This window comes from Vipera ursinii (genome assembly GCF_947247035.1).
Source record: "Vipera ursinii genome assembly, chromosome: 3".
Classification (NCBI taxonomy): Eukaryota; Metazoa; Chordata; class Lepidosauria; order Squamata; family Viperidae; genus Vipera; species Vipera ursinii.
The window spans coordinates 31,137,793-31,163,846 of record NC_139516.1 but is presented as its reverse complement, the minus strand read 5'-3'; the positions used below and the strand labels follow the sequence as shown (position 1 = coordinate 31,163,846).

At 39.6% G+C, this 26,054-nt stretch overlaps 1 protein-coding gene and 1 long non-coding RNA gene across 3 annotated transcripts; one reads left to right on the top strand and one right to left on the bottom strand.

Annotated features, from left to right (window-relative positions):
- Window positions 1–1,760: 1,760 nt before the first annotated feature.
- On the top strand, window positions 1,761–26,054 carry ZNF341 (zinc finger protein 341; the record flags this gene model as incomplete). Of its 2 annotated transcripts, none has more annotated exons than XM_083358240.1 (15): window positions 1,761–1,791; window positions 5,733–5,843; window positions 7,450–7,637; window positions 8,366–8,515; window positions 9,227–9,451; window positions 11,249–11,438; window positions 13,989–14,073; window positions 14,917–15,107; window positions 17,473–17,666; window positions 19,494–19,702; window positions 20,258–20,354; window positions 21,515–21,647; window positions 22,037–22,148; window positions 23,545–23,615; window positions 24,114–26,054. In XM_083358240.1, the coding sequence occupies 15 exons, from the start codon at window positions 1,761–1,763 to the stop codon at window positions 24,623–24,625; spliced, it is 2,499 nt and encodes an 832-aa protein (XP_083214366.1). In that variant the 3' UTR covers window positions 24,626–26,054. The 2 variants fall into 2 exon arrangements, with proteins under 2 accessions (XP_083214366.1, XP_083214367.1); XM_083358241.1 differs by lacking the exon at window positions 1,761–1,791 and adding an exon at window positions 2,025–2,034 and having other exon boundaries at window positions 24,114–26,053.
- LOC310637738 lies at window positions 16,798–19,633 on the bottom strand. The gene is made up of 3 exons (XR_014491960.1): window positions 19,481–19,633; window positions 18,728–18,867; window positions 16,798–17,245 (listed from the first exon to the last, which is right to left on the bottom strand). It is a non-coding gene; the product is annotated as an uncharacterized lncRNA (long non-coding RNA).

Below are 26,054 nucleotides of genomic sequence, written 5' to 3'. Positions count from 1 at the left end.
ATGTTTTCATCTTTTTATTTGTAACAGTTTTGTTTTAAAAAGCTTAAAAATATTATTTTACTAGAGATAACATGAATGAAAAGCAACACACATTCCTCTCTTTGCTTTATAATTTACTTTATTTCCTGGTTTTTAATTTATGAGTATGTTTCATTTTCACCCTTTAAATGGTGTTAATTAGTAAACAGGTAGTTTATATGAAAATAGGATACTAGTTAAACTGCTTTTCCTGCCAATCAGGTATTTGTGGTGAACAAGTGGAATCCTTTGATGTTGGCTTGAGAAAGATTTCCAAGCAAAATGTGTTTTGACAGAGGATAGAGTGAGCCCTTAAATTCTTGCCAAGTTAGGAGTGACTCCCAGTGGATTAACCTCCATTAGTTGATAAATTAATCAATCTGATGAAAAGGTTTTTTAGCATGATTAGTCAAAAGGCATTATAGAGAAAGGCTGGAGGGAAAAATGGAGTACATATTGGACAAAAACGCAGACCCTACACTGATTTACTGAATTTCCTAGGATCTCTTGATCATAAGGCTGAATTACTTTAGGGATTTAAGTCAAGAGGCATCGTTGTGTTGTCCTCTCCTCTCTTCTGATAGATCACAAAAACATTTAATAGTTCCTGCTGGGTCAATGTGTTATTAGTAAGTCATGCCAACTGCAATGTCAGAATGTAGTCTTTGCTTCAATAAGGTGTATTACCATTTTCTGGGAGGAATTTAAACTGCTTTCTGATTCTCATCAGTGTTATTCACAAAGATAAGTTTCCCCATTGCTCCTTAACACTTGGATTTCTTTTCAGGGCTGGCTCCCTTCCCACAGATGCCATTGTTGAGGCAAGTGGAACATAAATATTGTCTTACAGTGGTTTTGAAATATCATGAACTCCATGGCTGAAAGCTAGGCCGGTGAGCATCATTTAGGTGTGGTAAGCATATCTGAAATTTTGGGAACATCTGGAACATCTGAAAATTACTCCAATAATGAAAGCGAGTTTTGGTTGTGGCTAAATGTTTGGCAGAAAGCGGCAACACCTGCCTTTGGTGGCTGAGTCTGAATATTAAATAAAATACATAAACACCCAATATTATGTTCTTCTGCAATAACCTTTAGGCTGCACATAGGTCCTACTGAATGCACATCCAAATCCACAGTTGAATAATACCTTTATTAGGACTAATATAGAAGGTAAAGGTAAAAAAAGTACAAAACATCAGAAACTTTCAGGTTCTCCAAATGTATGAATCACGCAAAATGATGCAAAAAGGAGGAATGGATGAAGAGGCATGGAAGTCCTCAAAATCTGGACAGATGGTCCAGCCTTGGGAAATCCTATTCAAACGCAACTTTTCCTCTAGCCAACCCGGACAAAGAACAAGATTGTCTTTAAGCTCAGCTTTCAAAATGCAGTTTTTCCTTTGTTCTCTTTTTTGCTCTTGGCAAATCTCACGGGTTCCTGAAGAAACTCTGATATTTCTTCTATATAAATTAAAATATAATTTCAGTTCCTCCCCTCCCTGAACAAGCCGACTCAGCTTGGGACACCGCAGCAGTAACCCCTCTTGCCAACACTACGGCCAGGAGGCTCCGCCCCTTCCCAGCTAGGCATCGGCTTCCCCCACAGCAAGGCTATTCCCTGAGCCAGCCTCCCCTCCCCACCTCGTTGCCTCGCGCTCCCCCTAGCGGAGGAACGACCCTCCCTCGTCTTCCCATAATGCCCGTTTAGGTTGTTCTGTTGTGGCTGCCTCAGCTTCAAGATGGCGCAGGCGATATTCGAGGCGCTGGAAGGTATATCTCGGGGAGCCGGGCGGGTTGAAGCCTCGCGTCGGGGAAAGTCCATTTTAAAAAAAAAAAAAGCGCGGCTATTCCACGCTGGGCGCCTCCCTCCCGCCGTTGTGATGGGACGGGGGCTGAGAAGGCGGCGGTGCCGCCCTAAGCCATCTCTGGCGCTGAGGGAGGGTTCCTGGAACAGCCACTGTTCAGTGTCTGTCTTGGAGAATAACCGCGCAGTCCGGCGATCTGCGTGCGCGGGTTTGTTTCGCCTGATAAATCCCGGAGGAGCCAAATCCTGGCAAGGGACGGAAAGCAAGCAGGCGGCTCGGGTCCTCCTGGAAATTGTTCCCAAAGGAAGAAGGGACGGTGGCTCTGTCATTGCTACCTCCCCTTTTGCAAGTTCCCCTCAAAGGGCATTTGTTGCTTTAATTTCCTCTCTGTAAGAGTCCCTTTTACCTCTAAAGGTGCCTTTGCTAGATTCTTGAATAATGCAGCTTGTATAACATCGCCACCGTTCCCTGGAAGAATTGCATCGTAGTTGTTGGTGTGCCATTAAAGTCTGGGCACGTACATTTGTGAAAACCGCTGCCGCTAAGGCTATTTTTTTACAAATGCAAATGCAGTTAATACCTGCAGTGGCAGTTCAAAATTGAAAATGTTTCCTGCTTGCAAATTACATTCCCTCCCCCTAACTGTATCAAGCTTAAAGATACGGTATGCTTCTTTAAAAACAACGTTTAAGAAGAATCCCTGATCAGCAATCTGTTTAATACAGCTCCCTGTCTATTTTGGCCAACTGGATCCTTTTTCACAATGTTATATAATTTAAAAGAACATCTATTGGTTGTTTCATGATTTACACATCTCAGGACCGATTAACATGGCTTGTTTAGGTTCTGTTCCATTATTGTGTGAATGCAGCCACTGAGGTTTGTGCTACAGATCATAATTTATGAAATGTATTATGTCTTCTGAAAGTGCTCTAAAACAGCAATTGTATCATGTTTGTCTGGAAGAAACCCAAGGCTTTGTATGTTGTGTTGAACAGTAATTTCTTTTAATTATTGTTTATTTACTAGGCCCTATTGCCCAGGCCATTGAAACATAAGCCAGATAAATATTTAGCCTAGTCTGACAAGAAAATTCAACCATTGGCATTTGTTTTTGTAGTTGATGTGGCATGTGATATTACAGCAGTGAAACAGTTTTAGTGGGCTGTCATATCACAAGTCTTTCAGAAAAGTGTGCTAAAATGAATATCCTTTCAGTACTGTTTAAAAAGAAACAATTACTAGATCCCATACTCTGGTCTATAAAAACTCCTTGTCACTTTTAGGTTGAAAGTTGGTGGTTCCATGTTCAGTATAGTGAAATCTGACACAAACCATTGATTAAATTAATACCAAAGAATAAATCACTGTCCAAAAAACAATTAGATCTGTGCAAAACATTCTTGTTTTGGAACAGTTTGATATGAGGCCTGTCTCAGCTTGAAAAAACACATGTTACCTCAACATTGACAATTTAAGAACTGAAAATGCTGCTTCACTTTATTGGAAATCTTGCCTCTTTACTAAGTGCATTACTAGCATAGCTAGTAATAATATTGGACACAAGATACCCTCAAGCTATTTCAAAATCTGGCGGGGTTGGGAGTGGGAGGCACCGTTTTACGGTGGTTCTCCTCCTTCCTCTCGGGCTGTTCGCAGACGGTGTTGACAGGAGGGCAGAGGTCAGCCCCTAGGCCCCTTAGTTGTGGGGTGCCTCAGGGGTTGGTACTCTCGCCTCTCCTGTTCAACATCTATATGAAGCTGCTGGGTGAGATCATCCGTGGTTTCGGGGTGAGGTATCATCAATATGCCGATGATACCCAGCTCTTTATCTCCACCCCGAACCAAGCCAGTGATGCCCTCGATGTGATGTCCCGTTGCCTGGAAGCGGTACAGATTTGGATGGGGAAGAACAGGCTCCAGCTCAACCCGGCCAAGACTGAGTGGCTTTACGTACCGGCATCTCGTCTTGTCCAAGAGGTTCCATCTTTGGTTATGGGGGGAGAGGTGTTGCCTCCCGTTGATAGGGCGTGCAATTTAGGCATCCTCCTGGATTCACGACTCAGTTTTGAAGATCATATTGGAGTCGTGGCCAGGAGGGCATTTGCCCAGGTTCGCCTGGTGCGCCAGTTGCGCCCCTATCTGGACCGAGATGCCCTACGTACGGTCACTCATGCACTTGTTACCTCTCGGATAGATTACTGCAATGCTCTCTACATGGGGCTGCCCTTGAAGACCACCTGGAGGCTCCAGCTGGTGCAGAATGCGGCCGCACGGGTAGTGATGGGAGCATCCCGATACTCCCATATTACACCCCTCCTGCATGAGCTGCATTGGCTACCAGTTGTCTTCCGGGCGAGATTTAAGGTGCTGGTACTTACCTTTAAAGCCCTACATGGCTTAGGCCCGGGATATCTGCAGGACCGTCTGCTGCCGGGGACGACTTCCCATCGCCCAGTGCGCTCACACAGAGCGACCCCCAGGGGGAGGGCCTTCTCTGTGGGAGCGCCAGCCCTTTGGAATCAACTCCCCCTTGAGCTTCGGATGGCCCCGGACCTCCAGTCCTTTCGCCGCGACCTCAAGACGTTCTTTTTCCATCAGGCTGACCTGGATTGATGATGGGTTTTTAAAAGTTTTAATTTTAACTGTGTAATTAACATTTGGGGCTGTTATTTAATTTTCTCTTAACTTTTGTACTGCTGGTTTTTTATTGTTGTTAGCCGCCCTGAGTCCTCTGGGAGATAGGGCGGCATATAAGTCCCAATATAAATAAATAAAAAAATAAATAAATAAAATCTATCTTATGATGTTCTTAAAATTATCCTTTTTTAAAAAAGACGTTTTTGAGACAGTTTTTCTGTCTAATTCTCAAGATACAAGGGCTCATTTTGATTTTCTCCCTATGAGTTTATTTTGTTCTTTGAGCTAGCAGCTTCTACCATCTTTTAAAAATCAATGGTAATTTCCTTTTGATCAAATCGACGGCCAGTTGGTAGAAAAATGACAGAACTTTTCTACTTGGCACTAAGATATCGCACATATGTATGATGTTTGCCAAATCTATCTGGTAGAATAGAAAGTAACTAAGGTTCCTTTTTTCTGGAGTCTTCACCTTTTGTTTAGGAGGATTTAGGAAAACTTATTAAATCACATGTACTTCAAGTGATTTGTAAAGTATTATGACAAATTTTGTTACACTTGCACATACATCACATATAACGTATGTGTGAGTTTACAGCTCCTTTCCAAATATAGTTAACCCAAATACAGTTTCATTCTGGAAAAGCATTTAGTGTATTTAAAATACATACATAATATTTATATTATAACATACTTTTATTGGAGGTGATGAGAAAGAGCTTACATGTCAAGAGAGATACTTTATTTTGCTTTGTGTATAGATAATTACTACAGATTATGGATGGAGGAGGAGGAGGGAAGGAGTGGAATTTGGGATTATTACTACAGTCTCCTATATTATCTTGAAGCGTGATCTTATTAAGATATTGGCTAATTTGCAGTTTCAAACTATGTCACAGTGGCAACCCTTTAAAAGCCATCAAACTTTCACAAAGGTAAAAGAAAAGAGAACTGAGTTGTAAGGCCAGGTTCCTGAAAGCCTTGGAACCAGGAAGAAAAAGAAGAGCCTTCCTAACCAAATGTAAAGAGGTGGCAATTTTGTCAAGTAATGGAATGTGTGTGTTTATGTGACCAGGCAATTGTAAACATAACAAATATGTTTGTGATCTGATTTGATTAAGTACAGTACTTGAGTTAATAAAGATCCCTACATTGTAAGAAAACTGGAAATAACATGGAAGTTAACGTGCCATCACAGTCAATTTTTCATATTTTTGTCCCTGGAAGGAATACAGATCTTCTGATTGCCATTTCTATTCCTTCCAGGAATGGATAATCAGACAGTGCTAGCTGTTCAGTCCTTGTTAGATGGCCAAGGAGGTGTTACAGATCCATCATCACAGACAGTCAACACATCTTCATCCATCCAGTCCATGGGTGAGTCTTGCATTGGGACTTCTTTGTTGCTTCTCCTTGTGATGTGCAGTAACACAGTAATTGGTTCCAGTGTGTCTGTGAGTGTATGCATGCATTACTACTTTCTTCTTTATCCCAAGTATTCAAAGAGTTACATGATCCTGAAACAATCTTAATGAAATTATTTTATGTTCACTAGCTGTGCAAAAAATTGTAGTAGGGAAGTTAATTTGCTATGTATTATCACCTTGCTGCCATTAACATAAATTCATTTAGCATAAGATATTATTTGGTTTTGTTCTCGCTATACCTTTAGTTTTTAAACAGACACATATGCTTGCTGATTCAGGATAGTGTTTTCCCAGGACAGTTAGTAATTGAGTTGATATTTTAAAAACAAACAGACAAAGACATTATATAAAAACATAATTTAAAAATACACTATTAAATAACGTCTGTGTAGCACATCCAATTCAAATTTATTTCTGCAATTTATATGCTCAATTCCAGAAAGGCTCTGAGTAGTTCATAGTATTATAATATGCTATCATGAAGACCTGTGACAATTAAAAAGGTTATTGCACAGTGTTGACAATAAAATAGGCTCTAGAGCAGACATGTCAAACTTGTGACATCACGTGATGTCACGCAACGTATCGGGACCGTTTTGCCATTGCCGGCAATGGGGTGGGTGTGGTTTCCGGGTCACACGCCCGGTCCGTAGGCTGGCAGTTTGACACCCCTGCTCTAGAGCATTTCAGAGTTGGAGGATAATCATTGAGAAGGCCCACATCTGAGAAATTACCTGCCACACTCAGGCACCCTGTATGGCTTAAATCTTACCAGTTGGAGTTCTGTTCATATACCATGCAGGACCTTAGAGGTTAATATTTATCTCGTTCAACTGCAATCAGAAAAAAATGAGACCAAGTAAAGATGGCATAAAACTGGCTTAATATGGTTATAACATCCAATTCCATTCAGTACTCTTACTGCCAAATTTGATGATAAGTGAAGTTTCTGGATGGTTTTCAGAGAAAGTCCAATATATAATGGATTATGGCAATCTAGATGAGAGATTAACCAAGCATGGTTTATTGGTATGAGGCTGTATTTGGTCAATGAAAGGCATTATGTGTTCCTGAGCCTGTAGTGATAAAGATGAATCTAAAAGCATGTCCAGTCTGCAAATTTGACCATTTTGGGGAGTTGAAGTCTTTTCTGAAACAGCCTTTTCATGCTATGATACTTAAGTGAGACAGCACATGATTGCCAACTTTCCCTGCTGACTTCCCCAGATGCTGCAATGTCACTAAGACATGTTTGTTGTCAAGCGTCCAAATTGCAACCATGAGACTGTGGGGACACTGCAGTGGTTGTAAGTGCAAGGAATGGGTTGTAAGCCACTTTTTTTCCAGCACCGTCATAACTTTAAATAGTTGCTAAATGAATAGTCACACATTGGGGACATCAGATGGGATGTGCTGTGGGAAAGCTAAGCATTCTCCTAACTCCAGCGGGACAATTTTTAGTTAATAATTTCTTATCACTTTGTTCTGCTGAAACTTGGTATCTTCTTGGGAGGAAGTCTTTGAGGTTAAATATCTTTTTCTTTCCCTGATTTCAGATGACGAAGATGTATTTCTCTGTGGGAAATGTAAGAAGCAATTCAACTCATTGCCAGCATTCATGACTCATAAGCGGGAACAGTGTCAAGGCCATGCCCCCTCACTGGCTACAGTCTCCCTAGCTACTAACAGTGTGTATACCCCGTCCATTACCTCAGTGCAGCAGGCTCAGACCACCAATCGTCAGGTAGAGATGTTGAATGCTGGAGCTTTTTGTGGCTTGGTCACCAGTTATACCTAAGCATACCTGTGTACTAAATATGCAAGTGTTTCCTCTTATATTCCAAAGTCAATCTCAGCATGTGTAAAACCTGTTATTGGTTGTCATCGATTACCTTAAGAGCAATGGTCCCCAACCTTTCTGGCTTGGCAGACTGGCGGGGTGGGGTGGGGGGGAGAAGAGGGGATGGTTCTGTGTGAGTGGCAGGCATGCATGTACATGCATGCTTGCCCACTGCTTGTGCAGCCCTGTTCCGAACAGGCTGTGTCCTGGTAGTGGGCCACAGCCCAGGAGTTGGGACTGTAGTGATGTAAAATAGAGGCAGTGGACTCAGTATGGGGATTGGCAGTGGAGATAGCCAAGTTCAAGCTGGTGTAACATCTATAATGGGTGGGCTTAGAGTTTTAAGTTTGGGAAGGCTGCGATAGCATATCTGAAATAAAAACCAGATTTTATCCTGTTTAATGACTTAATTGCTAGCTGAACAATGTTTTACCCTTTTTGCCATGCTACATAATTAATTCTGAAGAGGTTGATTCACAGAATTTTGACTTTTACTACATAATTTCTTACAGGGAGTAGTTACAATGAATGAGTTGTTTTACTTTGTTTTTATGTCATCCCCAAGAATTTTCTGAAACATTTCTTGCCTAATATCCAATGTAAGATTTTATTTTATCCATTTTGCTCAACAGATCTCTACATATATTACTGTTCCACCCTCTCCTTTGATCCAAACACTAGTCCAAGGGAATATCTTAGTGAGCGATGAGGTTTTGATGTCAGCCATGTCTGCTTTCACAACCCTGGACCAGCCAATGTCCACAGTGCAACCCACTGTGCAGGTAATTTTTTTTTCTGTGCCATTTAAGGCATACACAAGCTCTGACAAATGGAATATGCTATAAAAACAAAAATTAATAAGTATATTGGAAATGAATATTTGATGTCTGATGACAACATACCATATGCGTAATATTGTGTAGTAGGACTGGACAGCAATCTGAAGGGCAAAATATAATTAGAAGCACAGGGCAGGCACAGACATAAAATAAATTGGACATATTTTAAACCATCCATCCATTCACCATTCATTCATTCATAGGATTGTGTTAATGTTGCTAAGAAATCTATATCTATACAGTCTCTCTCTCTCTCTCTCTCTCTCTCTCTCTCTCTCTCTCTCTCTCTCTCTCTCTCTCTCTCTCTCTCTCTCTCTCATCTATATCTATTGAGAGAGCAGGGGTTGACCTTGACTTGAGGCATTTTTTATCTTTGTGGTTCAGTTTCTTTCATGTAATAATATTGTTATGTTGAAAATGTAAACAGGTACAGCTGTTCCTTGGAAGAGATCCCTACATTATTAAATAAATGTAAACTATGTTTTGCATATACATGAACTTTATCATGACGGATTTATTTTGCTAGTATGCAGAAATACATGGGTATTGATATTGCTTATAGAAGGAAGCTTAAAATCTTCTTGAAAATATTGTTCATATTCATGGACCAAAGAGAGGAAGGAAGGAAAACTAATTTCTGATTTTTGTTTTTAGAGCAGCTTGAATATGCATCCTGGAGCAGGATACCTCTCTCAGCCTCCCCCTCCCCCTCCACCCCCTCAGCCACCCCCTCCACAACCTCGAACCCTTGGAGTGCCAGGCCCAGCCAATGCAGGTAGCAGTGGAGTGGCAGAAGTCTACAATACATCTACCTCCATGTCTGGGAATGGGACGGTAGAAATACAGAATCTGGGGATGCAGCCGTATCCACCTTTGGAGGTAAAAATGGCTGCCTCTCTTAGTGATTATATTCTCCCTTGTGACAGTTACATGGTCTCATGGGCCTTGGTAAAATGACACCGACTCTGATTTTACTCAGCCTCAAAATACCAGTTTTGTTGGTTTTCAGAAAGTGGCATAGCTAAATGCACAAGGTTATATTATAATAGATGATAATTTTGTTCCTAAGGAAAATGGTTGTGAAATAGTTCCCAGTCTCCGAAAGAAGGAAATTTATTTATGTTCTATACAGTTTGTCTAAACTGAGAGAGAAGTATTACTTAAATATAGTCTGCTGGGCCACACATGACCAGAAGGAGGAATATCATATATTTACCTACAGGTGTCATAGAAATTTGTTCATGGACGTTTGAATTATTGTTGAATACAAAAGTAAGATAATACTTAACACAAATGTGTACTGAAATGCCAAAGCTAAGTCAGGTATTAAAGAATCTGACTTTCAAGACATAGAGCTTACAGATTTACTGTACAGACTCACCATTGAGACTGAATAAGAAATTTCAGAAGGCTCTTATTCAGAAATTGTATTTAAATGGTCATAACTATTAGATTATAGATTACAATTAGATTATAGATTAAAAATTTGGATTGTGCATAATTAGAAAAAAATAATATAGAAGAAATGAAAGTGATGTTTTAACCACAGAGAAAGCTCTCCACATTTGGCAAGATTGGTTTAGGTTATCTGAAACTGCAGTTAAATTTAATAAGCAACTGGTACTGACTTATGTTAACTATTGTAACTATATTTCAGGCTAACTATATTTAAGGTTTGTCAATGTTTATCCAAAACAGCAAATTATAGTTAGTTAAAAACAGGATTAGCACCAGTTTCTCTACATGGCCATACTAAAAGACGATACAAATGTATAAGCAGTGCAGGAGTTTGTTGTTTTCACCTGTAAGCAACAGAACTTTGCTTTATTATTTATTTGTTTGTTTGTTTGTTTATTTATTTATTTTATTTTATTTTATTTAATTAATTATTTAATTTCTATACCGCCCTTCTCCCGAAGGACTCAGGGCGGTGTACAGGGCAATAAAAATACAATATACAAAAGTTAAAAATAAGATTAAATAGAACTAACCCATTACAATAAATAATTACAAATTACAAATTAAAATACCCCAAACCCATTAGACCAGGCCGGCTTGTTCAAATAGGTAAGTTTTCAGATCACAGCGGAAAGAGCGAAGGTCAGGAGCTTCCTACTTCCAAACTTTGAGCTGACAATGGAAGTCAAGATAGCCTATTTCTCTTCTGTGTGATGGTTGGAAAGACATGGTTGTCAGAATACTGAGTCAGAAATGATGGAGCTTTGAATTACAGGCAGTCCTTGACCTACAACCACAATTGAGCCCCAAATTTCTGTTGTTAAGTGAGACACTTGTTAAGTGAGTTTTGGCCCATTGTATGACCTTTCTTGTCACAGTTGTTAAGTGAATCACTTCAGTTGTTAAGTTAGTCACACAGTTGTTAAGTGAATCTGGCTTCCCCATTGATTGTGCTTTGTCAGAAGGTCGCAAAAGGTGATCACATGACCATGGGACACAGCAACAGTGATAAGTATGAAACAGTTGCCAAGCATCTGAATTTTGATCACATGATCATGGAGATGCTAGAAAGGTTGTAAGTATGAAAAATGGTCATAAGTCACTTTTTCCAGTGCCGTTGTAACTTTGAATGGTCTGTTTAAATGAACTGTTGTAAGTTGAGGACTACCTGTATTTATATTTTTCTGTCAGATATGTTATCATTGATTTCTGTTTCAGGTGCCCAGCCAATGTGTGGAAAACCCAGTGTATCCTTCCCCTCCAGTGTATAATCCAAGCAAACAAAGCTTTAAGTCTAAAAGTGCTAATGCTGGTGCTTCCTTGAATAATACATGCGGAGGAAATCTGACCAATTTTGATTCTGCTTCCAAGAACCGTCGTTCCAAACCAGACAATAACTTGCTTGAAGGTAAGTCTTCTTGGTACTCATTCTTGCTGTAGTCTTAATTACATTTAAGTAAGACAGAATGTGTCCATGACACTGGAAGACTTGGGTGACATATTGTAAAGGGAAATCTATGATCCTCTATATAGTCCTGGACTGTGATTCTCGAACCCCAAAGCTAACATGGCAACTAATAATTGAGGATGATAAACATTTAATCCATAAACTTCTGGAAGGGCATATAACCCAAACACTGGTTATTAGAATCCTGAGAACTCATTATTTTATCATATAAAATTGTTAATGTATTATTTTCTATTCAATGCTGAAACATGTGAAATAAAAGATTCACATCATTAGCTTCTAATCGATGTACAAATTGTCTTTATTTGGAAGATGTAATAAAATTTGTAAAATATTTTGGATGGTATAGGAATCTGAAACTTTGGTTCATTTCATATTTCATAAAGTTCACAAACATTATGTAGCTATTGTGTTCTCATTATAAAGAAGGAACTAACTAACTAATATGCTTGAATGGACTCATTTTGTTTTTAGGACAGGGTTTTTGTTTTTGTTTTTGATTAACAAATTAACAAATCAAGTTGAATAGAGGTCGCTATAAATTTATAAAATAGAAATCTGTGTTCCTGTACCTAGGAAATCACATTTAAGCCTCATGAAATTTATGTTTTTCAGTGTCATTTTGTACTGCACATTATTGGAATATTGGTTCAGTATTAACCTTTTCCGTGCATTCATTGTAATCCACTAATATGGATGACTACAACATTGTAACCCATGAAAGCCAAGCTATTGTTCTGATGTTGTAGGAAATGTTGCAGTGCCATTCCTTCCCATGACATCAGAAAATATGAAAAAAAAAACAGTATAGGTAGGAGAAACCAATGCTGCAGCTCTTTTCCTTGCCAAGATGAATGCGATCTGAATTCATGTGGTATAAATACAAGATGTAAAACAGGAAGTCCCATGATAACAGAAAATGCAAAGAATAGTTTTATATTCCTCCCACATAAGGTTATTTTGTTTGATTTTTCCACTATTTTCATTCATCGACCATGGTATCCTACTGCGACGTCTCAGGGGGTTGGGAGTGGGGGGCACTGTTCTACGGTGGTTCTCCTACCTCTTGGGCCATTCGCAGTCGGTGTTGACGGGAGGGCAGAGGTCCGCACCAAGGTCTCTCGTTTGTGGAGTTCCTCAGGGGTCGGTCCTCTCTCCCCTCCTGTTCAATATCTATATGAAGCTGCTGGGTGAGATCATTCGTGGTTTTGGGGTGGGGTATCATCAGTACGCCGATGATACCCAACTTTTTCTTTCCACCCGAAACCAGCTCAGTGATGTCCTCGACGTGATGTCCCGTTGCCTGGAGGCGGTTCGGGTTTGGATGGGGAGAAACAGGCTCCGACTCAATCCCGCCAAGACTGAGTGGCTGTGCGTACAGGCATCTCGAGTGAATCATCCTATTCCACCTTTAATGATGGGGGGTGAGGTGTTACCCCCTGTCGATAGGGCTTGCAACTTGGGTGTCCTCCTGGATTCGCGGCTCAGTTTTGAAGATCATATAGGAGCCGTGACCAGGGGGGCTTTTGCCCAGGTTCGCCTGGTGCGCCAGTTGCGGCCCTATATGGACCGGGATGCCTTGCGCACAGTCACTCATGCGCTCGTGATCTCCCGGTTAGACTACTGTAACACTCTCTACATGGGGCTGCCCTTGAGGACCACTCGGAGGCTTCAACTGGTGCAGAATGCGGCCGCGCGAGTTGTGATGGGGGCTCCCTGATACTCCCATGTAACACCTCTGCTCCGCGAGCTGCATTGGCTTCCGGTTGCCCTCCGGGTGAGACTCAAGGTGCTGGTGATGACCTATAAAGCCCTAAATGGCTTGGGTCCGGGATATCTGAGGGAACACCTGCTGCCGGCATCAAGTTCCCTTCGTCCTGTGCGCTCCCACAGGGAGGGCCTTCTCAGGGTGCCGCCGGCAAAGGATTGCCGGAGAGCGACACCCAGGGGTAGGGCCTTCTCTGTGGGCGCGCCTGCCCTTTGGAACCAGTTACCCGTAGAGCTCAGGACTGCCCCAGATTTTCGTTCGTTCCGCCGGGACCTGAAGACCTGGCTCTTTGAGCTTTCTGGCCAGGACTGAGAACTTTTAATTTTTAACCTATTACAGTTGGGTTTTTAATAAGAGTTAAGGGTTTTAGATTTTAATTAAGGATAATTTAATTTATTTTAATTTGTTATTAACTTTTGTATTGTTATATTGTTTTAATCGCCTTGTGAACCGCCCTGGGTCCTACGGGAGAAGGGCGGTATATAAGTTTAAATAATAATAATAATAATAATAATAATAATAATAATAATAATAATAATAATAATAATAATAATAATAATAATTCTATTCTTCCTATAAGGCAATGTACTCAAAATCCCTGCTGCACTTCCCTTCCTCAAACTTAATTTTAGTTTGATGGGTAGAATGGACAAGCAAGAATCCATAACAGGATGGTCTTTTTGATATAAATTCATGCTTGTTTTTTGCTGTTTGCATTTCAGGAAAGCCCAAGTCACCAAAACTGAAATGTACATACTGTGATAAAGCCTTCACCAAGAATTTTGATCTGCAGCAACATATCAGGAGGTAGTGTTGAGCTTCCAAAATCGGACAGAAGCAGTGTCTATTTGGACAGGCCAAGGACTTGATTGGATATTCTGAGCAACAATTGGAGCCATTCTTACTTGCTGGCAAGAGCTATGGAAAATAAAGCCATCTCTCTGCTTGGTCAGTGTGATCCCCCAAATGTTGAACACTGGTCTCTGTATGGTGTATGTGTGAAACTTAATCTTGGTCCTGATTGCTGAATCACCAGGTCTTCCGGAGGCTCAAGGAATAACAAAATTTTGCACATTATTAAGGCAGGATTTGTTTTATTATTATTGGATAAACTATTATGGCCTGCTTGACCCATAACTCTGAACTATAATAGGAGAGAGACAGAGTTGTACCATTTTAGGCTGCAGATGAGAGTTAGTATGAGTTCATGTTTCCCCAGGCAGATTCTTGTCACATGGAAAAATACATCTCAAAATGACGTCTTTTATCTATTCTCCCTGAAGGGGTAGGGTTCTTATGTGTAAGAAAAGTTGCTTGTGAAGGAGCTTTCCAATCATGCAGATTCCTATCTATGTGCAGTTTGGAATGCAACTTAATTGTAGTTATAAGCCAGCTGGAAAATTGTTCGGTATTAAAAGTTCAGTATTAAAGGATAGAGGGAGTTAAAGTAAATGAAATACATAAATTATGGATTAACTTGCTCACTTAGAAGATTGTGTCTCCTCCCTGAATGCTGAGAGAGGAAACGTCCTAAAACAGACCGAAGCTACAACAGTGAAGATTGTAGTCGAGTGCACTAGTAATATGTTTTCTCCTCTGTTGAGATGTTGTGATTCCTGTTCTCTGATGTAGTGTCTATTTTTCCTTCAGTCATACCGGGGAGAAGCCATTCCAGTGCATTGTGTGTGGTCGAGCTTTTGCGCAAAAATCCAATGTGAAGAAGCACATGCAGACACATAAGGTGTGGCCACCAGGAATTGGGTGTACCATCTCTCGGAGCTCTGTCACTGTGCAAGTCATGCAACTCAACCCCAACCAGCAGGAGGATGAGGAAAATGCAGGTGCATTACTAACTGCTTGAATGGCCAATCATATGGACCTGCTTCACCAAACAAATAATAGTGCTTCTATTATTCTATTATTCTGTTTTATAGATTTAGGGTTAGAAAAATAACTGGTGTACTGGTGGTTTAAGTATGTACTAGCATGTGAATCTATAAATCAGATATACAGTTGATGATCTTGCTCAGTCATAGCCCTTCATTTAATATTGTTTCATACTCTTGTGATTCTTAATCCTTTTGCAAAGTTTCTTCACTTCTGGAACCTGTAATACTGATTTTTCCCTTCTATAGTATAAACTTAAAATTAGATGTATATTAAAAATCTGTCATCTATCCTCAAGAAGAGAATATCCGAATGACCCTTTGGATATAATTGCTTTGCATTAATTTAATTTAATTTAATTTAATTTAATTTATTAATATTTCTATACCGCCCTTCTCCCGGAGGACTCAGGGCGGTGTACAGGGCAAGAATAGACAGGCCTTCTCCAACTGAAGATGATGTTGGTTAGTAATTATGAGAATTGGAATCTGGAGAGCAACAAATTGGAAAGCCCACATTAGATATATTCCTGAAATAGAAGCTGTGCATCTAGTGCAGACATTGGAGCTTTTTGGAGCTTTTTTCTCTTTGCCGGCAATGGGGTGGGCGCAGTTTCCTGGTGACGTGTTTGGCCCATGGGCCGGCAGTTTGTCACCCCTGATCTAGTGCTTGGATGTGGTATCACTAACTTCCTAAACATCTCTGTTACTGACTCTGGATGATCATAAGAAATTACAATGATCTATGCACATCAATCCTTTTGCATATTATGTAAATGTAACTGCTTGGGTTAAGATTGTTTCCTGAGTTGTACATACCAACTGGTTGATAGGCAACGAGAAGAAGAATAGCCAGCACCCCAGAAGACAGGCTCAGAATCCAAAAAGGTCTTGACAGACTTGAACAGTGGGCCCTATCCAACAAAATGATATTTAATGTGGAGAAAAGCAAGGTTTTATACCTGGCCAGGAAAAACCAAAGGTACAAGTACAGATTAGGCAAAACCTGGCTCATAAACAGTAACTGTTAGAGGGACCTTGGAGTCCTAGTGGACGATAACTTAAACGTGAGCCAGCAGTGTGTGGCAGCAGCCAAAAAAGCTAATACAATCCTTGGTTGTATATACAGAGGCATAGAATCAAAATCACGTGAAGTATTACTACCACTTTATAAAGCTTTAGTAAGCCCACATCTGGAATACTGCATCCAGTTTTGGTCACCACATTACAAAAAAGATGTTGAGACTTTGGGGGAAAAACTGCAAAGAGGAGCAACTAAGATGATTAAAGGCCTGGAGACTAAAACATATAAAGAACAGTTGTAGGATTTGGGAATGGCCAGTCTAGAGAAAAGGAGGACTAGAGGTGAGATGATAGCAGTATTCCAGTACCTGAGAGGCTGCCACAAGGTGGAGGGGATCCATTTATTTTCCAAAGCACCAGAAGGCAAGACAAGAAACAATGGATGGAAACTAATCAAGGAAAAAAGCAACCTGGAATTAAGGAGAAACTTCCTAACAGTGAGGACAATTAACCAGTGGAACAGCTTGCCTTCAGATGTTGTGGGTGCTTCATCACTCGAGGTTTTTAAGAAGAGACTGGACAGCCACTTGTCTGAAATGATACAGGAACTCCTGCTTGAGCAGGGGGCTGGACTAGAAGACCTCCAAGGTCTCTTCCAGCTCTGTTCTGATTGAGATTGGTAAGGGCCAAAATGTTTTAAGTTATAATTGGGCTCACCAAAGCAAAAGCTGGAACTTACGTGACAGAACAAGCCCGACAGTGCCAAATGAACGTATGTGGTAGAGAATATTTGTTCTACTTTAATCTCCTGTGCCCACATAACAAGTGTACTACTTTGCCAAGGGCTAAGTTGTTCATTGCTTGAGAATATGAGAGGAGTACTTTAAAAACATATCATCTGGTCCACAATTTATTCCCACAGCGATGAAACAGATATCAGTGGGGCAGCTGAAAAGAGTTCACAAGTACAGTGAAGTCCTCATCTAGTGTTCTTTAGCAGCTGGCATTGTCAAGCATATTCCTCCAATGCTGGAGGTAATATGTAACACTGGTGACAGGAGTTCCTCTCACTGTAAAGTGAAATTGAGCATAGGTTTTATCCTCAGTTATAATAAAGAATGAAATACAAAGACACACCAAGGCGGAAATCTAATTTACACAGTTTTTCACCTTGGAAAAATGATTTGTGTCCATTCTGTTTTGCTGATCTTGCTTGTAATCTTTTTGAAATGCTTATTTCTCTTAAAATGCTTGACACTGAGACTAGTATTTCTGTGTTCTGTATCTTTTCCTTCAGGCTTAAACCAGGCTCCAAGAAGCAGTCCTCCACAGCCTCAAGCCCTGCCTCCTGGGGAAGAACATGACGCTGCAAAGTTGGAAGCCAAGCAAGTGGTCTTGATAGACAGTTCTTATCAGTGCCAGTTCTGTCCCAACAAATTTAATACATATTTCCAGCTGAAGTCACACATGACTCAGCATAAACATGAACAGGTAGATAGTTTATCCTGAGATAGCCTCATTCTGTCATACCTAGCTTTTTATCACTTTTCCATGGGCTGCAAACCAATGCATGCATACTTCCAAATTTGCACCGTCTGTATAGGTTACAAAACTCACATGCAGAATGTTGGCTATTTTGCCAGCTATTTTTTCTTTCGCCTATACAGTTTAAAATTTAAAATGCTCTATGAGAAGGTAATGTTCCATTTAATTTAATTGGCTACTCACTGATTGACAAAGGCTCTTTGGTGCTAGGTATGGAAATTGTGATTTATATATATGCAAACTGTATTCGTGACACATTGATCCAGCATAGGACTTTCCTCCTATGTATATTTTAACTTAGCGCTAGAAATATGTGTTGAATAGATAACACAATATATTCTAGATATAAACACAAGCAATTGCTAAGCACATTGATTTGTGCTTTAGATTGTAAGCCGCCCTGAGTCTTCGGAGAAGGGCGGGATATGTTGTTGTTAGTTGCGAAGTCGTGTCCGACCCATCGCGACCCTATGGACAATGTTCCTCCAGGCCTTCCTGTCCTCTACCATCTTCTGGAGTCCATTTAAGCTCACGCCTACTGCTTCAGTGACTCCATCCAGCCACCTGCCATCTGTCGTCCCCTTCTTCTATTGCCCTCAATCTTTCCCAGCATTAGGCTCTTCTCCAGTGAGTCTTTCCTTCTCATTAGGTGGCCAAAATATTTGAGTTTTAGCTTCAGGATCTGGCCTTCTAAAGAGCAGTCAGGGTTGATCTCCTCTAGGACTGACCAGTTTGATCGCCTTGCAGTCCAAGGGACTCGCAGGAGTCTTCTCCAGCACCATAGTTCAAAGGCTTCAATTCTTTGGCATTCAGCCTTTCTTATGGTCCAGCTTTCACTGCCATACATTGCAACTGGGAAGACCATAGCCTTGACTATACGCACTTTTGTTGACAGGGCGGGATATAAATGGGATTAAAAAAATGGGATTAAAATTTTTTTTAAAAAATTCCACGGAATGTAATTCGCAGATCTCTGATAGTTGAAATACATTTTTAAGTTATACTACCTTCATATTTTTCCACCGTGTAAGAATCATACAATTCCATTTTTGTGTGCATGAATTATTATTCTGAGTATATTCAGTAAGTCATTGCTCAGGATCTGTGTTTTGCTTGCAGGACATTCTAGTTTTCATTGTTGGAATTTCTAAGGAGATAGAGAACAAAAATTCTGCTCAAAATTCAAGAGAGCCATTGCTTGTGTAGAAACTATTCTAAGCTAGACGATATCAGCCCATATCAGGGACCTTCCTTGGTTCCTTATTGGAAGGAGGCAATCTAGAGCAGGGGTGTGAAACTGCCGGCCCACGAGCTGGACGTGTCATCCAGAAGCCGCGCTCACCCCATTGCCGGCAATGGCAAAACTGTCCCGATACGTTGTGCGACATCACGCGATGTCATGAGTTTGACGTGTCTGATTTAGAGGCAAATCTGGAGGCAAATCTCATGCAGTGACATAATGTGTAACCTCCGCAGGGAAATAGCTTTGTATTTTTCTCCATAAGGAAGAATTGAATGGTTCACTGCTAACTTCTTGGAGAGGCTGTCTAGAGACATAGTACATAGATTTCACTGTGAGTGGGTACATCAATCTCACAGGAACCTTTAATTACATTGCCTCAGCCAATCTCAATGTATACATGGTTGTACTTTGACAATAAAGGTTCATTCACATTTATACATTGAATGCTAAGAGTACAGTGCATCTTGTTTGCTTTTGGTGGCACAGGATAATGCCGATTCAAATTCTCTTTTCTTACCATTAATGTGCAGGTGTACAAATGCGTGGTGAAAAGTTGTGCCCAGACATTTCAAAAGCTGGACTCTTTCTTAGAGCATATCAAGAACCACCAGGAAGAACTGAGCTATCGTTGCCACCTCTGCAGCAAGGACTATCCTTCTCTGTATGAATTGGGTGTCCATCAATATTCCCACAGCTTGCTCCCTCAACACAGCCCCAAGAAGGACATGGCAGTTTACAAGTACGGTAGCACTGCAAATAGTAATATTTTTAATCTGTTTGGGAGAAAAAATGAATGAAAAGAATGAAAAATGATGTAATTCAAACTTGATATTATTAATATTGTGCAATCATTTAAACTGCAGTTGGGAGAGCAGTCAGTGTTGTGCATTTGCTGTTGAATGATTTGGTACTTTCCTTTCTTTAAAAAAGTAACAAAATCAAACCCCACTGTGAGAGTATAACTTGCTAGAGTTAAGAAAATATAATTCATTGATATTTATGTAGAAATTATTTTTTCTATTTATGGCATACCAGAGGTATAAGAAAAATAAGTTCCTCCTCAGAATCCATTCCATAAGCTTTCACTCTTTTGCAGGTAAATCTTACAATTTTGAACTCAGACTTCAGGCAATTATTTAGTTATTTATTTTTAAGCCTTTATTTCCTTCAAGGATCTCTTAAGTGTTTTCCTCTTTGACAATGTTTTTTGAAATGCATATGGGTAAGGAATCTATAGCTAGCCTGCAGACTTCAGCCATACTAACTTTCTTTCCTTCTTTCTTTCTTTTTTCAGGTGTGTCAAATGTGTAAATAAATATTCCACACCAGAAGCCCTTGAGCATCACTTACAGACAGCAACACACAACTTCCCCTGTCCTCATTGTCAGAAGGTAGACAAGTAAATTGATTTTCTGGAGAAATAAGTGATTCTATGATTTAAGCATCTAGAATAGCAAAATTTTTTCCCTTTATTCTTTCATGTTTCTTTCATAGTTTGTTTCTCAGGCTTTAGAATGAGAAAAGGCAGTCTTGCCCAAGATTGCTTGATGTTGTCACACTTTTGTATAGTGGATACACACATCTCGTTGAGTTGTACCATCTGTACTGCAGAGGATGCTACTGGAGTGCCAGCAGCTGAGTTGTCAAAATTATCTTCTCCTTTGCACTACATACTGTCCTGTGACTCATTCCCTGAGGCAAGGGTTGTTTTTTTTTAAAAGTTCACTTGATTTAGGTTAGTAAAGTCTTTGCTTCATCTACTTTTGACTTTTACTGTATAGATTTGTTATACACACCCATTTCCTTAGGGAAAGAGTAGCTAATCTAGACCCTGGACCAAAAAGAGCCCTTGAGGCCCTCAGAGCATCCGTCTAACCATTACTGATGAAAAGCAATGAGGGTACCCTGCTATCAATTAGTGTCTATTTCTTGAACCGAGAAATAGATGAAAACTGTAAAATAAGCCTGTCAATGCTGCAAACATTGACATGTTTTTTGCGCTGACAGTATAAGAGGCAGCCTTTTGCTTTAACTGTTGGGTTTTGAATCACAAAAGCCCGGGTGAAATGCAACCGGATGTTTTGACAAGATAAGGGATAGCCGCTTCAGAAGGGAAGTGAAATTTCATATGTTAAATTAATTGGTAAATGTGACTCATGACGTGTAAATAAGGGAGGGAAATTCTGTATGAGGCGGTGTGTCAAGGGGAGGAGAATTCAGATTCTGGCATCCATCCATGAGTGCCGATGCTTCGTTTCATTATTAGATAAAACAATGCCTGAATGTTGTTTGAACTGTCTCATTAATCGGAACCACGACAAAGCCCCTAAAGTAAAGCTTTCCATGTTGAAAAGTGAAGATAATGCTGAAATTTTCAGCCTTGCCCTTATTTGAGAGGGGACCTCCCCATTCATTTTTTACTGTCAGTTTCTAAAAAAAAATTAGAGTAAACTGTAGCCACAAAATAGTGCCCCCTCCTGGTCTGACTGGTATTACTACCCTTCTAAATGGCCTTAAGCAGTGTTTTAATGACATTGCCTTTTTAAAATAGGTGTTTCCCTGTGAGAGGTACTTGCGAAGGCATCTCCCTACACATGGAGGAGGAGGTAAATTTAAGTGCCAGATCTGCAAAAAATTCTTCCGCCGAGAACACTACCTCAAATTACACGCACACATTCATTCGGGTAAGAAATAGCAGAAATCGGTTTCCAATCTGTAGAACCTATTCATGTTTTAAGGTTCTCCTGTCATCATCTTCAGTGGTCATTGATATACCTTACGTTTGTTGAGTTTTGCCTCCCTATTTGAAAAATTGTGTTCTCTTAACAATATTCTTAATTTCAGTCTGATGGATCACTACTTTGATTGGAACCATTTGAATATATGTTAAGCATACAAGCATCTATTAGAAACAATACAATACATCAGAGACAGGAAAGGTCTTGGGGAACTAATCCCAATTCTATTTAATCATGTTTCTGTTACCCAGGAATAGAAAATGACTTATTAGAATGCTTTTTAACCAAACCCATGTATGTCTTTATTGCTGAATTCGTACCTCTTTCCTGTGCAGGTGAAAAGCCTTTTAAGTGTTCAGTGTGTGACTCAGCCTTCAACAGGAAAGATAAACTCAAACGGCATATGCTGATCCATGAGCCTTTCAAGAAATATAAATGTCCATTCTCGTAAGTATCAGAGGGCCCACAGCAACACTAGCTTCATATTGGATTGCTTAGGTTTTGGAAAATAAAATGACGCAAATAATTAGCAGCTTTTCAAACAAATGCATATAAAGGAGATGGAATTACCTTATTTTTATTGATTGAGGTTGGCTAAATCAGAAGTTCCCAAACTTTCTCAGTTTATAGCACTCCCAGTGGTTCCCAGCTTGTGGGTTGTGACATTCTCACTAACAGCTCCATTTATTAAATAGTATCCCATAATATATCCGTGCGTAGTTTGGGTAAAGCAAGGTTAAGTGTTTTGTACCAAGGTTACTTTTTTAAAACAAAGCTGAAAACCAGTTTTGAAATTAAAGGAAGACTAAGTTGAAAAAAAACTGTGGTTTATGCGGGTGGTCTATGCTATTGTAAGGTGCTCCCAGATGGCCCATCATTTCACACTTAACCTTAGACCTGTGGTTTGTCTGTAGTCTCATGCATACCTACCATCCCAAAGCTCTCATTATATTGAAAATATTGTTTCTGTTAAATTCTGCTTTGTCTGACTTCTCTACCTCTTCCTATTCCTGGCTTTATTGGGTGACTTTGACTTTCTTAAATTGTGCAATAAAGTAGCAACCTTGCTTGGAAGTAGATTGTTCACTTTGATAGTCTTTTATTCTTTCTACCTCTTTAATTAAGGACCAGTATGCAGCTATTTTTGTTGTTTTTTCATAGGGTAAATTTTCAAAAATATTGTGAAAGAGAAGTGGAACAAAATTCTTTCCATCACTGTGTAGGTCTTCATTCTTGCAGAAGAGAATATAAGTAACTCAGGTTAGAACTGTAGGGTTTTTTGTGCTCTTTCTGTGCAGACTAGGTAACATTATCATTTTGAGGGAAAATAGCAAGTTACTACATGAAGTCCTTGTTCAACAACCATTCGCAGTTATGACAGCGATGAAAAAATAACTTTACAACCAATCCTCACATTTACAATCTGGAGGTCTGTAAAGCAAAGTAAAGCTGAAGTAAGATCATAAGCAGAGTCATGATTTCACTTAGCAATCATTTCACTTAATGACTGAGTTGCCAGTCCGAATTGTGGTTGCTAAACAAAGTCTATACATATGTATAAAACAGGCAGCAAATCTCATTGTCTTTTGTACTGATGATGTTACATAGCATGAAAATAAAATGTGTGCAAGGAAATAACCAAGCTCAGAAAACACCAAGAACTCAACACTTCTTGCTATAGCAAAAGGTTTGATAATTTAAACTTCCTTCTGCTAAGATGACTATCATTGTTTTAGAGAAAAAGAATTATCTGTTCAAAGAAGGATGATTGTACAGATATTTTAATAAATGAATAATGTTAGAAGTTCCTCTCTGCATAGCTTATTTTTATTTTGTTATTCAGAAATCATACAGGCTGCAGTAAAGAGTTCAATAGACCAGACAAACTGAAAGCTCATATTTTGTCCCATTCAGGTATGTAGAATTATTGCTTTGATTTGGATCAGAACTGAAAATAATTATAATTAATATATTGAATATTAATAAAGCATTTATATTTTGTTTCTCAACTTTGGTGAAGATTAGAAGCAGTGCAATTCAGTCCTAACAATTTTATGTTTTCCCTTTTTGAGCTTTGAATCAAATAAATCCAATTCTAGTTATCATTGGGACTGAATTAACCATTTCATATTGAATTGTTATGCTGGAATTTATTCACAAAAACCAAAGATAGCAAAACTCTCAATAAATCATATCTATTCAAAGTACCTGAGTTTGCATAGCTTCCTATATAAAATATGGTTTATATCACCAATGTAATTATATAGAATTGATGCAGAGTCACTAAGAAACTAGGTGCCATAAACTTTAGGTTCAAATCTGGCTTCACCCACAAAATTATTAATTAGGTTTAGATGAGGCCTACAGAAACTTTTTATATCAAAGCTGTTTGTTGCATTCTTTCGTTTTTAGGTATGAAGATCCACAAGTGCCAGTACTGCAACAAAGCCTTCAGCCGACGAGCTCATATGATGGAACATCAGCGTTCTCACACTGGCAACTATAAGTACCGTTGCCCTACATGTAGCAAAGGTTTTACTCGCCAAAAGTACATGAAGGACCACAAATGTAGGCTGAACTCATCAAAGGATAAAGAATTGCCAGTCAGAAAATCCCAGAAGAAGTGGGGGGCACGTGGGCGGAAAGTGGGACTTCCTCTTTCAGCTCAGTTGGCTTTCACAGAACTCAAAGACACTACAGGTGGAGAGAGCCTTCAAAAAAGTGGTCCTAATAAAGAACAATTTTCTGAACCTGACACTGTTCTATCCATTGTGGTTGGCAGATCAGCAGCAAATTCAGACACTGACAACTCTGGCCAGCATTCTGGCATCTCACCCAACTTTTCTCTGACAGAATTGCAACCTGGCTCTGAGAGTCCATGTGCTATGCTGGCAGTCCCTGTTTACATCCACACTACTGACTAAAACTGGTGAATGCTATGCTGCATCCATTTAGTAGGGAAAGTTCCTGTGTTTACTGATACAAAAGAACTGCTGCAGAGAGTGAGAAATGAATGGTGGTGTATGTGTACAAATGCTTGGCTTCACTGATGCAGACGACAGCATTCTTTTAAAGAAACGTGTTACAAAGTGAAATCATTCCTCTCCTTATCTGGATGAATTAATTGGAAGAAGCTGTTAAAAACAGATGGGGATAGTTACATTCTTTTCATTTAAAGATACTCAGTGCTTAAATATTCATTCAGGTTCTTGAACTCCGAATCTAAATAACCGCAATATTTTTTCACATTTCTTGATTTAATTTTATTGTTTCATTATGGAGCACTTAAAGGAAATGGTGACACCAAAATGACAAAACGTGCAAGAAAATGTTAATGTGCAAATATTATGTACTTGCATCCTGACCTCTGACACAAATATGCAAGTTGTGAAATTTCCATGATGATGCCATCACCCGTATGTTACTTGTTCCCCTATGTGCTCCTAGGACCCCATTTATGGTTCTGTCCTAAAATCTACATTGCACTTTCAAGATGAAAGTTTATTCATAACATGATCCTTTGAAAACTTCACAGACTTATTCATAAAAGTATTTTTACCATTTCCCTTTCTCAGGGTATATTGAAATGGGGAAATTGTTTACAAACACAGTAGACAAGTTAAAGTTGGAGCACCCCCACCCAAACTTTCCCAGATTTGCCAAGCAGCAGCTTTAGAAAGAAATAACATCTGAATATATAATTTTGAAATGGGAATATCTCAGGCATCTGGATTTCAAAGAAAAATGTGGATCTTTAAAGAATTGAGGGTTGCTAAATATGCACCTGCTAAGAAAGAACTAGGAAAAGACCAGCATGGACTGTAATAGTGTTCATACCAGTTTCCATCTATAATTGTTTGTTTATTCATTACATTTAAGAAGGGAGCTTTTCAAGGCAATATTTCTCAAACTCATGCTGGCTGAGGAATTCTGGGAGTTGAAGTCCACACATCTTAACAATTGCTGAGGTTGAGAAACAGTGTTCTAAGGTATTTCACCAGAAGTCTCAGTGATTGTGCACTTGTGGAGCCAATGTAGCTTGATCTTGTGCCTCGCAACCACTTATTTGATAGTGGGAAACAATTGCTAGTGAAGAATAGCCGCCTAGAATGGGAACCATCTTCTTGGACATGAGCAAGTAGTTGCTTCAGATTTATTAAAGACCAGAGAGATATGGATGATTCTAATTTAATCAACGAGACAATTATATTAGTACCAATGGATTACTTGTACTGCTGATGTTACATTTTATGTTATTTTTTTCCAAGATGTCCTGCAGTCATGCTATCCAAATCCAATTGTTCTTGAGTGTATGCTGTCCATAAGCTTCTGGAAAACATGCATTCTGTGACA